Here is a 14,580-nt window from a genome sequence, read left to right as displayed (position 1 = left end):
GGTGAATAACCAACATCCTTGCTCAACTTTCAGACAATTGAGTCATCAATCTTTCCATAAGCAAATAATAGTTTAAGGACTAGAGAGATGTCTCTGAGGTTTAAAAGTGCTTGCTGCTCTTCTAGAGAACCTCAGTTTGGTTTCCTGTACTCATGCCTGGTGACATACAACTCCCTGAAAAACTCCAACTCCAGAGGATCTAAGGCCCTCATCTGTGTTCTAGCAGCACCAGCACCAACACATACATGTCACACATTCATGAACACACAGATATAAATAAAAATAAATCTTTAAATAAGAAAAGTTTAAGGCATATATGCTAGGATGGTCCTAACTAGCTGGCCAATATTTTGAGACAAGCCTAAGGACAGCCCAGTGACCGAGCGCACTTCCCCATAAAATACATATTTTTGTCTGCCTCTTCTCAATAAGGCAACACATGGCACCTCCTTTTCAGTGGGTAATATATGTTCAGGCATCCTGGTGGAAAGAAATTTTAAAAGGCCAGCTTAGATTGGAATTGGGAGCAAGTGCAGTCAACACCAACTTGTCCTGTTATTAGTATTTATTTTAAAATAATGCCATGCATACAACAGTATTATATGAAAGAGATTTATTCGATGGAGGTGGAAAGATAAAGATAAAAAGGAAAGATAAAGACATGGGGGGGGTCCCCAGGAAAGAAAGTGAGGCAGAGAGAACAAGAGAGGAGAGTAAGAGAGGTAAAGTGGCGGGTTGATCCTTTTATAGCTTGTGCATGCTCAGCTGAACTGTGTCTGCCACATACCTTGTGGGTGACACATGACACATCATAGGTTATTAGGCAATCCAGAAGCAGGCTGGCTACATACTAACATTCTTCCCTTTTTCTGTAATTCAAAAAAAAAAAAAAAAAAAAAAAAAGGACGTTGGACTATTTCTCATGTAAAGCAAGTTAAAGTACATAAATGTAGGTTCATTGGAAGCAGCTCTTGGTCACCATGCAAGGGGATACGAGAGAGAGAGGAAAAAGCAAGAGCTCCACAATGTCCAGATAACATGGTGAGGAGAAGAAGCCCCTGCCCTGGAAAGTTTAGGGTAGAGGGTGGGGTTTGCCAGCCATGCCCAGCAGCAGATAGGGACTGAGGAAGAGCCTGGAGCTGTTGGTCCGGGACCTGAAGCATACCACTTATCCTGCATATTCAAGATAAGGCATCCATGGGATCATAGGATGTATAGCACACTTATATGCAGATCACCCAAACTTATAGAGCAGACCATCTGTCAATCATATTACAGGAATAGAAAAATACCATTTGTTTATAACAAAGATTAAATAAATCTTCAATTATAGACCTCCCCAGAAAAAAAAAAGTCTCAAAAAAGATTTACAGATCAACAAAACCAAAAGTAAAACACAACTAAGAAACTGCTAGTAAGCAGATGCTCAAATCAATGCTAAGATGGACACAGGCCTGCAATCACAGAAAGGCATGTGACATAACCTTTGAATATGCAGGAAGAAAGAGAAATCTGAGCTAGCTCTAATTTAAGAGTAAAATACTCAAATCTTGGCCCAGGGGGTAAAGTACTTACCACCAAGCCTGATGGACCTGATTTTAATCCCTGGCCTCTACACAGTAGATAAAAGAACTAATTCCTGAAATTTGTCCTCTGACCTCCAAACATCACTTTCCCTCCCTTCCATCCTCCTGCCTCCCTTCCTCTCTCTCATTTACCCTCTCTCTATAAATTAATGAATGAATTTAATTTTGCAAACTCTGTATATTGTTAAAAAGAAGCAGATCTCAAATAAAAAACAAAACAAAACATAAAACATGCACAGTAAGAGAAGGCTGGACAAGTAGCTGTTCCAATCACCAGCACCATGGAAAACCTAAGTTAAAGGTTACACTCAACAAAAAATAGCTCAAATAATGCAGATGAAATCACACCAAGTAAATTTTAAAGGCAGGAAACAAAGTTATTATGAGATTTAAAAGGGGGTACATTATAGCTTTCAAAGTCCCAATTTGCTAGAACGTAAAGCTGTAAGTTTGTATACACCTAGTAACATGACTTCAGAACATATGGTTCATAAAGAACCAAAAAGAAAAATGCAGATTCATAATCATAGAATTACCTAGGCATACCTCCCTATAATGAAAAAGAAGAAAACGAAGGAGGAGGAGGAGGAGAAAAAGAAGAAAAGAACAGACAAGACAGACAACAAAACAGAAGAAAGTAACTACAGGATCTCCAATAATCAACATTAAGCAATAAAGTTCAGCATAGTGGCACAAACAGGACACTAAGGCAGGAGACTAGTTTGAACACAGGTGTTGGACACTAGTCTGGTCAATATGTACATAACACATTGGAGGGAACAAAAATGAAAACCCAAAACTCTAGCCGAAGAGTAAATAAAAGTGGTATCTGGATAATGCTATGGCTGAATGGTAAAGAACTATGCTAACTGTAAGGGGCTGCTAGTCTGTACAGTCTTCAACACATACATTACACCTCATTAACTATCAATCTAAAACATAGTATTCTAGGGCAGCTCACTTAGATGCTCCTCAGCAGATTTCAGACCACTCAAATCAATTCCATGTGAAGATTAAAGTAGCTTTCTGTGGTGGTTTGAGTAGGAATGACCACAATAGACGCATACGTTTGATTGTTTGGCCCACAGGAAGTGGCACTATTAGGAGTTGGGGCCTTGTTGGGGAAGTATGTCACCTTGGGGGCGGACTTTGTGGTTCCCTATGTTCAAGCTAAGCCCAGTGTGGCACAGTCTCTCTGTGCTGCCTGAGAGTCAAGATGTAGAACTGTCAGCTTCTACTCCAGCACCAGGTCTGCCTATACAGAGCTGTTTCCTGTCATGGTGATAATGGACTAACCCTCTGAAACTGTAAACTAACCCCTTTATGTTCTTTATAGGGGTTGCCATGTCATGGTGTCTCTTCACAGCAATAAAACCCTAACTAAGACACTTTTCTTTCTGTATATTTTTAAAGATGGGAAATCTTAATGGGTAACATTTACTTTATCATATCCAAAAACCTATTTAAATAAACTCCATTCTTTTACCTGTAACATATATCAGCCTATAAACCATTATTTGACTTGAAGGGTTTTACAAATATTCAGGAGTCATAGAGTTTATATTAAGCGGTCTAAGAGACATATTATCCCAAAGTGAACTAATGAGAAAAACTATTTTCCCAAGGTACACCACTATTAAAAAAAAAATTACATTAGTGGGCCATAAAGCAATCCAAGAAAGACATAAATGTGGAAAAGGGACTTGTGAGAAGATGATAAGAATAATCAGAATCATCATATGCAAATGTGAATTGTCAAAAACAAATTTCATAAATTTTATATTTATTTAGTTTTAATTTTTTCATTATCTGTATTATGTTTGTACGTGTTTTTGTGTATGTCATTTGAGAGTAAGTGGCCACAGGGGCCAGAAAAAGAAAAGTGTTACATACAGGTGTTTGTGAGCCACTATGTGGATGTTCGGGTTGAACTTAGATCCTCTGGAAGAGCAGTGAGCACTCTTAACTACTGAGCCAACTCTTCAGTGGACCCCACAACTCACTGGCCAGCTAGCCCAACCAATAAGATCCTTGTCTCAAAAAGAAAAATGTGAAGAGGTGAGGTGATATAGCTCAGCAGGCAGAGATGCTGGCCACCAAGCCTGACAATCTCAAGGGCAGAGTGTGCCCTCAGAGATAATACAGATACTACCATATCCTACAACCAGCATATACAGACAGATCATTTTATGAATTTTCTTCTCTAAAGTCCTTTATCACAGATGTAACAGTTAGTATTATAAACAAGCAATAATCAGAGTTCTTAACTGCTTTCTTTGAAACATTATATACACATTAAAATCTGTTATTATCTCTCATTCCTAAACCATCAAAATGGCTCAGCAGCAAAAGCACGTGCCAACAAACCTGATAACCTGCATATAATCCCCAAGACCCACATGGCAGATGGACAGAGCTCCCCAAGTTATCCTGATTGCCCAAAAACACAATGTGACACACACACACACACACACACACACACACCATCAATAAAAATGTGACTTAACAAAAGAAAACCAGAAAATCTGTCATTTCCAAAGTTAGTTTTTTTTTTGTTTTTTTTTTTTTAAAGTTAGTTTCTGAATGAGTAAAAAAACAGCAGAATGAGGTTATAAAGCATTGAAATACATATTATCTGCATATGAAACATCAAGAACGCCCTGTATCAGGCCCAAAAAGCAATGCAAGAATTAGAGCCATTTGTTCCTCTACAATTTTTTTTTTTTTCCTAGAAAAGATGTCACCATCTACCTGTAACTGGCCTCAAACTGAGAGATCCATCTGCCTCTGCCCTCAAGTGCTCGGGTTAAAGGCTAAGGCAAGAAGGTTGGCTCAAGCTGAAGGACAGCCTGGATTACATAGTAAATTCTAGGCCAACCTGGGCTATAGAGTGAGCTCTTATTTTGGGAAAACAAATGAAGCTGGGCAGAGTGTTGCCCACCTCTAGTACCAATGCTCAGGAAGCAGAGACAGGACACTCTGTGAGTTGGAGGCCAGCCTGGACTACAAGAGACAGAACTACATAGTAAGACTCTACCTCAAAACAAAAGAAAAACTTTTTTTTTTTAATGTGATTCTCAAATACCAAGAGTGATAATAAATTAGCTCAGGTGCTCAGAATTCAACAGTCCACAGAGATCAGCAGAAGTAAACCAACACCATTAATGTAGCCGCCCAGCACCTAGGGACTCAGACCTCAGTTTCTTTTGTCTCATCAGTGCCAGGTATGCTGCTGCATTCTGCCATCCCAGTACCTACGAGGAGGAGGTGGGAGAATTAAGAGGGTCAAAGACAAACCCAGCTATACAGCAAGTTCAGGGCTGGCAGGGGTATATAAGTCTCTCTTTCAAAAAAAAAAAAATCGATTAGGCAAACAATGTCATTATTCATAATGACCAAAGAACAACAAAAGGGAAAAAAAATGCAACAAAATCAAGAAGCCTAAATGCCCAATAATAGGAAACCAACTAAATAAAAATTACCTAGAATATATATGTATCTATGCAAGTGAATAAAAAAGAGTATCTTATCTTCTAAGAAAATGTCTATTATATGGACTGAGCATCCCTTACAAAATAATTGGGACAGAACTATCTCTGAATTTGGAGGGTTCTTTTTGTTTTGGGGTTTTTTGTTTGTTTGTTTTACATTTTAGACTTTAATAACTAAAAATCTCTAATACAGAAATTAAAAATCCAAAATGTCCCCAAATCCATATGCTCAAAAATCCAAAACATAGGTGCTCAAAAGTATCAGATCACAGAGCTAATGAGTTTTCAAATTAGAAACTCACTAATGCTTACTTAGTACTCTAAAGACCGAAAAGAAGACATGAAACACTAAGCAGAAGCAGACAACGACAGCTTCGGGGTCACATATGTGAAGTTAGCAATCTCGGCATGGGAGATGGGGTAATATACATTTGTTTCTGTGGATATTCAGAAAATATTACAAACGTTGGGCATTTTTACAATGAGAACAAAACATTTATTTTTAAATGTGACAGTTTTTAATTAGCTAAGTTGAAATAAATTCACCCATCCTGATCAAATGTTACACTATTAAAATTATTTAATTCATTCAATAATAAAATAAAATTGAGAATCATTCCCCATCAGTGGAATTAGCATATATGTAAACCAGTGTTTCATAGCAAACCCATAAACATCAAGATAAAACACCTTTCCCTGGCTGAAGGAGATTGTGCAGAATAGACAGAAAGCTCAGGACCATAATCCTCACTCTGATGCTTTCAACTCCCAGACAAAAGCAAAGTAACTTTGCTAAATCTCAGGTTCCCTAGCTGTAAAAGATAATATCATAATCATCTTGGTGTTCGGGGTGAAGACCAAATCTAGGAACAGAAGAGTACTTAATAGCTTCTTGTTACTGGCAGAGCCAGTGTATACTGGTTTTTAAATAAGAATTTGCCAAGCCTCTGGGAAGCTGTATGATGGAGGCAAGTATCTTACATATTAATCTCAGCTTCCTCATCTGTAGACATATGAAGCGCATTGCAGGTTTGTACTTAAGATTAAACAAAACTATATGAAAAAAAGCATCTCATGAACATTTTTAAGTACTCAATAAACCACAACCAAATTCATTATAACATACAACAACAAACATCTAAAACAGGGATCAGAGATTTAAAAAATGTTTTACATGCACTGGGTTCAATTCTATCAACTATCAGTTACATGTACCTCTCTTAATTTCAAAATTAGTTATAAATTTCAGAAAAAATTAAAATACAGGTAAGCTAATTTAAATACACTGAAAAATAAAAAAACAATTTGTTAGCTTTAAAGTAAAAAAAAGTGTTATCTTTAGATTTATTTTAATATTTTAAAAGTTCAAATCAATCCTAGGAGTTAAAAAGGAAAGGTGATTTTCTGCATTAAAAGAAAGTCCTAGAAAGAAATCTTTATTGGAATTCTTTCCATGACATGGGGGTGTGGGTTCCTGTGCATATGAGGTCTATGTGCATCTATGTGTACAGATAAGTGTGTGTATGCTGGAGAAAGCCAGAGAGGCCAGAGGAGGACACAGGGTTCCTACTCTATCTTCCTGCCGTGTTCCCTTCAGACAGGGTCTCTGGCTGAAGCTACAAGTAGGCTGGTACCCAGTCAGCCTCAGGGATCTTCCAGTCCCCACCCACCACGAGCAACGGGGTTACAGGCGCACCATACAAGGTATTTGTGCTATGATTTGCATTCAGGACCTCAAGCTTGTACGAAGACACTCACTGAGTCATCTCTCCAGCCCTTTTCATGTCTTTCAACGACTAAAACACAAATGCCTTTAGCAGAATTCCTTCCAATCTCTGGTTTCTTACACCAGCACCTGGACAGAAGGGTTAAGAAAGAAAAACACAGGGGGCCATGGACTGGAGCAGATTCTCTGGGTTCAACTCTGGCTTCACCTAGGTAGATGACCACAGGCAAATCTGAACCTCTCCACGCCTGTTTCTTATTTGAAACAGGGGTAACAACACAGGGTCTCTACAGCCCAGGCTGATGGCTGAGGATAAGCTTAAACTTGGTTCTCCTGCTTCGGCTTCCTAACTGCTTGCATCACAGGCATCTCCTATGAGGCCCAGCACCAGCTTTTTGGGATCCTTTAAAAGAGTGTTAAGGACAAAATGAGTTAAAACACTTGAAATATTCATAGAAAATACCATCACATTCTGTAATTACTGCCACCACCAAATTACCTACATTTCTGTCAATAAATACTTGCTGTTTTCTGTACAATTTAAACAAATGACTGGCTAGACCTACAAAAAAAGTAGCATCACACCTGCTTAAGACATTACATAATGCCTTTTACTATTTTACCCCATTAGATGTGATTTTTAGACAAAAAAAAAATTTAGTACCTTTCTTAAACTTCTTGCCATACAAAGTTATAACATCCACACTTGCTAACCTAAGTTCAGAACCAAGAATTTCACAATTTAGGCACACACACACCAACCTGCCGACAAAATTCTCAAACTCAAGCTGCATAAGCTCAACTACTTTCCTTCAAAAGAAAAACTTCAGATTACTGAACTCTAAAGTATTTTAAAATAAAACTACCTTTTTTGAAATAAAATTTTAAAACAAAAAATACATTTCTGAATGTCATTGGGATTAAACAAGATACACCAAGTGAAAGTACACACTACACATATATGTATATATGTGTTACACACTATTTTCTCAATAGCCCTAAGAAACCTATAGCAATGGCTTTCTCCCAGTTACGTTCTAACTGCAACAGCAGATTCTGCCCATTCCAAATAACAGTCTGATTAAAGCCACTATCCCACCAGATCAGCTCCTTTTGGAAATGCCTCCCTAACATGCCCATACAAGTAACTCAAATGGGATTTGGGCTATCCACGTCTCATGCCTACACCAGAAGTGTAAAGGGTGGCAGACAACCTAAACTGTAAGTAATTTAACTCAGGGCCAGGGAAAAAAAATAAGTGGTAGTGACCTCCACCAACTCTAACCTAGACACGGAAAATGTTCAACAGCTTCAAATTCAAAGAGGAGTTACTCAAAACAAACTAAAAAGCTAAAACAAAAAAACAAAACAAAAAAAGACAGAGGTTCAGATACATACAGCAGCTGCATGTCAACTTCAACTGAAGGTTAGTTTTTATCTAGCTCACCCTCAAATTAAAAGTTGGGTTCCAACATCAACCTGGGATGTGGCACGTACCACCCATCAACAGGCCACAACCGGCCAGATCAGACCACAGGTCAGCCTTTCCCTGGGCCAGAGCTACAGCGCTTCGGTGCCAACCCTTGACCTGGACTAGGAGGGCAGGCTGGCAATCAAGGGAGACTCTCCTGCCGGTAGCTTCACTTTGAGAGTCCCGCCTGACTGCACTTGAGAAATCAAATCTGAACAAACTTGAGGAATTTTTAAAATATACATGGAGAACAGTCATTGTTCGGTACTCCCGAGATGTAGTCATTTAATTTGCACAGCAACAGAAAACTGTATCAGTTACTTGTTTCGTTCATAAAGCCGTTTTTGCTGAGATGCTCCCTCCCTAGCGCAAGCAGCACTCCTCCAGACCTGCCCTCCTCTTCTGTCTTTCCCAGAACTTCCAGCCCCCAAAGCACAGACACCCCCTCTGCCAGTCCTCCAAGTTCTTGCCAGGATGCAGATGGGCTCCCCAACTTCTCCCACCGCTCCTACAGAGCTCAGCACTGTGAAGGCGGGCTCGGAAACTCCGGGACTGCAAGTCCGAGCGGTACTGGAAGGTCGGGCCCCGACCACCTCAGACGGCGGCGGCGGCTCGCCCGCGGCCGGACCCCGAGCCCCGCTCCGCCTCAACTCCCGCCTCGCCGCCGCCCGAGCTCGCTCCCGAGCCCTCCCCCGGGCCTCGGCCCGCCAGGCCGGAGCTCCCGGCCGCCGCAGCGAGCCGCTCCGGAGGCCGCGCGTTCCCCCCACAGGCCCCACCTGGGCCTCTCCGCTCCGCTCCCCTCCACCGCACGCTCGGCCTGGCCTCGCTCCCGCCGAGCGGCGCCGACAGCTCGAGCGCGGCGCCCCGCACTTACTCGGGAAGGTAGGTGGACGAGAAGGAGCTCCACTTGTGCAGCGCGTAGGGCAGAAGCCGGCATTCGGGCGCCGCAGCAACAGCCCCGCCAGCCGCCATCTTGTCAGCACCGTAGCGGCCGCCACCGATCGCCAGCCCCGCCAGGAGGAGGGCGGGGACGTGGCCTGCTCTTAAAGGGGCCGCAGCGTGGACCCGGCCGCGCAGGGAGGGTTGGTGGAGGCCGCTTCCTCAGGTTTCCCACGCTGTCCTTTCCTAGCTGACCCTCCAAAGGAGGCTTTTCTGTGAGGATGGAAGAGGAGTGTCACAGAGGACTTTTCTTACAAGCGCAGGTAAAGACAAAGCCAAGCACATTTTGGAAAAAAAAAAAAAATCTTAGTTATAGAACAGGAAGGGAAAATTAGATCAGCTTGGAAAGGGAATACCTTTCTGACTTTGGAACCCATTGCGCTAGATTTGAAGTTCAATAATGATGTATGTCTCTAGAATTGTCCTGGAGTAAAATGTCCTTGTCACGGTGTTCAAGGGTCAGGTGGAGGCAAAAAAAAAAAAAAAAAAAAAAAAAGAAAAGCTAGTGTGTTCTGCTTTCAGTCCCTAATGTCCTTCATTGTAAACATTTCTTGCGAGGCCTCTCTTACTAATATTTTTGAGGCATCGGTTTATTCAGACATTCACCCACGTACCAGGAAAATGTCCTTAGTGTCATCATTGTTTCAGATGGTAAATCTGCTTGCTTTTCATTTTAACATAAATTTAACCCAAATGTTTGGGAAGAGAGAGATGCTCAAGAAAAGACTATGTCCTCTTCAGAAGGAATAGTGAGTACCCCCTGCCAACCCCAACATACAGTTCAGAAAGCCAGACCGGCATCATCCCAGCTTATCACAAAAGGGACACCTGGTCTAAATACGTGGCAAAGTAGATAATGCTTCCACCAAGCACCTGTTTGTCAGGGATATACATATTTATTTCCTTGCTTAGCCAAAAACTGTGTCATTCCTAATGACTAACTAATGACTAATGACTAAGAGGTTAGACTCCTGAAAATTTGGAGAGTATCATTATGTCAACCAGAGGATGGAAAAACTCAAGCAAAAAGTTCCTCGATAAATGGTCAGGTAAACCAATAGTTATACTCTTTAATTATGATCATTAACCTCCCATCAATCAACTCTCTCCAATTCTTTGTTGGCTTCGTTTCCATCGGAGAAATTTTACTAGTAGTCTCTACGAGCATACCATTAGAAATGTCAGCTAGGCCACGCATATACTCAATCTTGAAGATTCCATGTGCTTTAAGAGAAGACTGCTGGGGAAGGGTATGGTCCCTGAGGCAGTAGTCTGACCCCAGTGATTTGTGTTAGAGAACTGCCTTAGATAGAGGAAGTTAGCTGCAGAGAGAATATCTTGGAGGAAAAGGTTGTCTCTTAAAGGGAGAAGATAAAGTGGGGATTCAACTCAATTAGTTTGAGGACCAACAATTTGCTAATTCCTCATCTTACCTCACTCTTAATAAGCCTCTTTTAAAAATTTTTTCTCAGGCATAGAATTATATAGTTCCTGATCAAACTTTGAGAAAAACAGGTATAAACCAATTATTCTTATTGAGATTATAATCTAATCACGTTTCTCTATTCCGTTTCCTCCCTCCAAACCTTCTATATAGTAGTCCTTACTCTTCAAATGGCTACTTTTTCCATTAATTGTTATTGCATATATGTACTTGTATATATTCCCAAATACAACCTGTTGAGTCCATATAATGTTACCAGTATGTATGTTTTAAGGTGTGACCTTTGGGCACTGGACAAACAATTCGTGTGCTTTTCCCTGAGGAAGGCCATCTCTCCAGCTCTACTCAGTTGCCTGTAGATCTTTTTATAGGTTTGAGGCCCCTTGGGCTTCTCCACACCTCCACCTCCCATGCATTTTTAAATCAATTCCTCTTAAGTGTTAAACATTCCTGTACCCTCTTTTGGTACTTCGATGGAGGAGGTTGTTATGATTGTTGTTGTTTTCAAGAGAGAATCTGACTGGCCTTGAATTTGCAGAGTACAGAGGATGTCTTGCCTCTGCTTCTCTTGAAGACTAGGATTGCCATGTTTGACTCTTCTGGGACTTTTTTTTTTTTTCTTTTTTTCTTTCTTTCTTTCTTTTTGGTTTTTTTTTTTTTTTTTTTTTGTAGATAGGGTTTCTCTGTGTCTCTTTTTTTGAGACAGGGTTTCTCTGGCTGTCCTGGACTTCCTTTGTAGAGAAGGCTGGCTTTACAACAATCCAACTGCCTCTGCCTCCCTAAGTGCTAGGACTAAAGGTGTGTGCTGCCAAGTCCAGCATCTTCTGGGACTTTATATTCCATTATAAATGGACTAACAAAGGGCCCTAAATTATCCCTCCAGCCTATACTCAGGCTTTCTCCTTTTTCTATTTTCTTTGCCATGCCAACAATTCCTCAGCACTCTATTCCTGCCATACTAAACAAACATTCCAAATTGCTACTATATAGTGTACATCCTCTCCATCCCCAAAGAACAGACTAGTCCTGCTCTGGAATATCTGCCACCACACATTTTACCTGGCTAACTCTGCTTGTTCTTTAGATTTTACCTTGGAGAATCTTTCCTCATGACCTATTTTAAGATTACTTGACATTTTCTTACATTTCCCTTAACACCCTGAGCTCCCCCTCCTTAGCTTAACAATCATCACAATGTTTCTTTTTCTTTATTTCACTATTGTATAAAAGACAACTCCCATTATGGTCGGAGCCATGCATATCCAATTCATGGCTATAGCTATGTAGTGTAGTCTCAGTATATTGGTGTCTAATATATAGTATGTGCTCAGTGAGAGCTTACTGAAGAATAAGTAAATTGTGCTGAAAGCGAGTTTCAACTCTAGAGGCAAGTGTGCTGTAAAGGTAAGAGTGTCAAACCCTGTCAATATATGTCCCTTAGGTATGAGGGACATAGAGAAGACAAGCCAAGACAACATAGAGAACTAAGAAAACATGGTTTTCCTATAACACAAATTTCACAAATGATGTAATGTAAAGTATCCCTATGTTAATAGAAATACAAACAGATATATTGATACTCAGCCCAAATTTTGTAGTAGTGTTCAAATAAAATTGGAAACTCAAGAAACTGCAGACTCCACAAGGAGATTCCTGACGTACTAGACTTCTAGGGGTATATATTTACTCTCTCCTGCCTTTGAGGCATGACTTTAGGTGGTGGGGTTGTTTCCAGAGATGCATGTAGAAGGCCTGGGAACTGATAGCAGCTGGACAGTCACCCTGTACCACTGTTCTTCACAGATGGGACCTGTTATAAACCATCATGGAGTGTAAGGATCAACAGTGTGCCGGCAACACCCAGCACCGGTGACCCAGTCTTCTTGTCCCCCAGAGGCCTTTGTACTACCTTCAAATACTTCTTGCAGAGGGTAGCTCATTATGTTTGGGGTTTTTTGAGCCACTCTCTTTTGCTCTCACTGTAAGGAAGACTTACTGAGGGAAGCTATGATGCCCAAAGCATTCCTGGATGCTAGGGAGACAATGAGCATCATTGGAGCAAAACAAGGCCCCACTTCATGAAGCTAGCATTCTCTGCTTGGCCAACATCTATAATAAGTCATCTAGATAATTTTAGCCTGTACTAAATGCTAAAGAGACTAATCCAGAGTAATTCTTAGATTGGCCAGATTCCCTAAGAAGGTAATATTTGAGCTAATGTCTATATAATGAGAAAAAGCCAACCACTGCAAAAGACTGGCTTAAAAAAAAAAAAAGTTCAAGCAAAGCATGGATCATTGACTGATGCATGGCTTTATCCAAAGAATCCAGCTACTCCGTGATACAAACAGACCATCTTTGGTTCAAAAATTCATTCTGTTTGATCATAATTCTTCCCAAGTAAGTTGGGAATAAATTTAATCAACTATAAGGTACTATTAAAATATCCATAGCCAAGTAATAGTAATAAAGGCCATGAAAGTTACAAAGCAAATCAACCACAGCTGAGTTTATGTCTATGCAAAGGAACATACCAATTGGCTGACAGCAAAAGGCACTTGCTTATTGTTAAGAAAGGGATTTCAAGGCTGGTGTTGGTAGCATGCACCTATAATCCCAGCACTGCAGGAGGCAGAGGCAGGTGGATCTCTGTGAGTTTGAGGCCAGCGTGGTCTACAAAGTGAGTCCAGGACAGCCAAGGCTACAGAGAGAAACCCTGTCTTTAAAAAAAAAAAAAAAAAACAACAACGAAAACAAAACAGATGAAACATGATGAATTATCCAATTTGCTGTCTTCTAAGCAAGCATGTATGTAGATGAAAAATGTTCTTTTACAGTAGTATACAACAGATAAAAACATAATGCCCAAGTATATTAGCTATCACACCTAAGACATACAACTGAGCTGTTCCCAAAGGTCCATCTAGACCCCAAATCCCTGATTTTTCCTATGCATTTCATGAGAAATCTGTGTTATGTTTGTCTATATTAATGTTATTATTCTTCAAATGCTCTATGATAGGCATATGCTAGGTGTTCAAGAAACATGTCTCTTGGTTCCTTCTGAATTTCTTCTTGATAATTTATAATTATTTTTTCACAAAATTAAAGACTGGACAGAATTAAAGGCATAGGGATTTTCAGTTCAAAATTTGGTCAGTGGTTGGTGTTGTCAACTTGGCAGGATTCAGAGTCACCTAGGGAAAAAAAAACCCAGTCTCACTGTATGCTGAAGTCTAGATTAAGGTCAGCTTCTGATAGTGTCTGTGAGAAGTTATTTTGATTAGGTTGATTGATGTGGGAAGACTATTTCCTAGGTGGGGGATTCTAAACTGTATTCCAAGAATAAAGCAAGCAGAATGCTAGCATTCATCATTTTCTGTTTCCTGACTGTGGATGAAATGTAACCAGCTACCTCAAGCTCCTGCTATCTTATATTCCTATGAACTAAATTCCTATATACTTATATTCCTATGTAAGCTAAAATAAGCCCTTTCTCCCTGAGTTGCTTTTGTCAGGGTATTTTAGCATATGAACAGGAAAAGAAAATTGGTGCCAAGAGTGGGGTCATTGAGCTTAATTGGTTGTTCTGATTAGGGCTTAGAATATAAGACTGCTGAACAAACACAGACGATGAAGGCCCAGCTCATGAGTTATCAGAGTGAAACAAAGATTCTCCCAGGGCCAGGGAGCAGTCATGTGATATTCTGGTTAAGAATCTGGCTTCATTTTGCCTATATCCTGAGAATGTAAATGATGTTGAATTTAAAGCTATTTTGTTTAGCTGAGGACATTTCAAGTTAGGAGAACATTCAGGCCAGTAATGAGGAAACAATTGTGATTATTAAGTAAAATAGCACCACTGAAGAGAAACCTCCAGCACTGCATTGGAAAAATGAGAAAGGTACCCTGAGAGTAAAACC

The 14,580-nt window shown here is 40.3% G+C and overlaps 1 protein-coding gene across 18 annotated transcripts in view; it reads right to left on the bottom strand.

Annotated features, from left to right (window-relative positions):
• Mkln1 (muskelin 1) overlaps positions 1–14,580 on the bottom strand; it is a 284,064-nt gene that overhangs the window by 107,070 nt on the left and 162,414 nt on the right. For 17 of the 18 annotated variants that reach the window (XM_060374098.1, XM_060374106.1, XM_060374099.1 and 14 more), the window contains one exon: positions 9,149–9,426. In XM_060374098.1, the coding sequence (XP_060230081.1) occupies positions 9,149–9,246 (98 nt within the window). In that variant the 5' untranslated portion in view covers positions 9,247–9,426. Of the gene's footprint in view, positions 1–787; positions 831–9,148; positions 9,427–14,580 lie in introns of those variants that run through there. The other variant, XM_060374113.1, reaches the window with a different exon arrangement.

This window comes from Meriones unguiculatus, chromosome 21, assembly GCF_030254825.1.
Source record: "Meriones unguiculatus strain TT.TT164.6M chromosome 21, Bangor_MerUng_6.1, whole genome shotgun sequence".
NCBI lineage: Eukaryota > Metazoa > Chordata > Mammalia > Rodentia > Muridae > Meriones > Meriones unguiculatus.
Note: the sequence above shows the minus strand (reverse complement) of the source record. Positions and strands in the feature narration are given on the sequence as shown.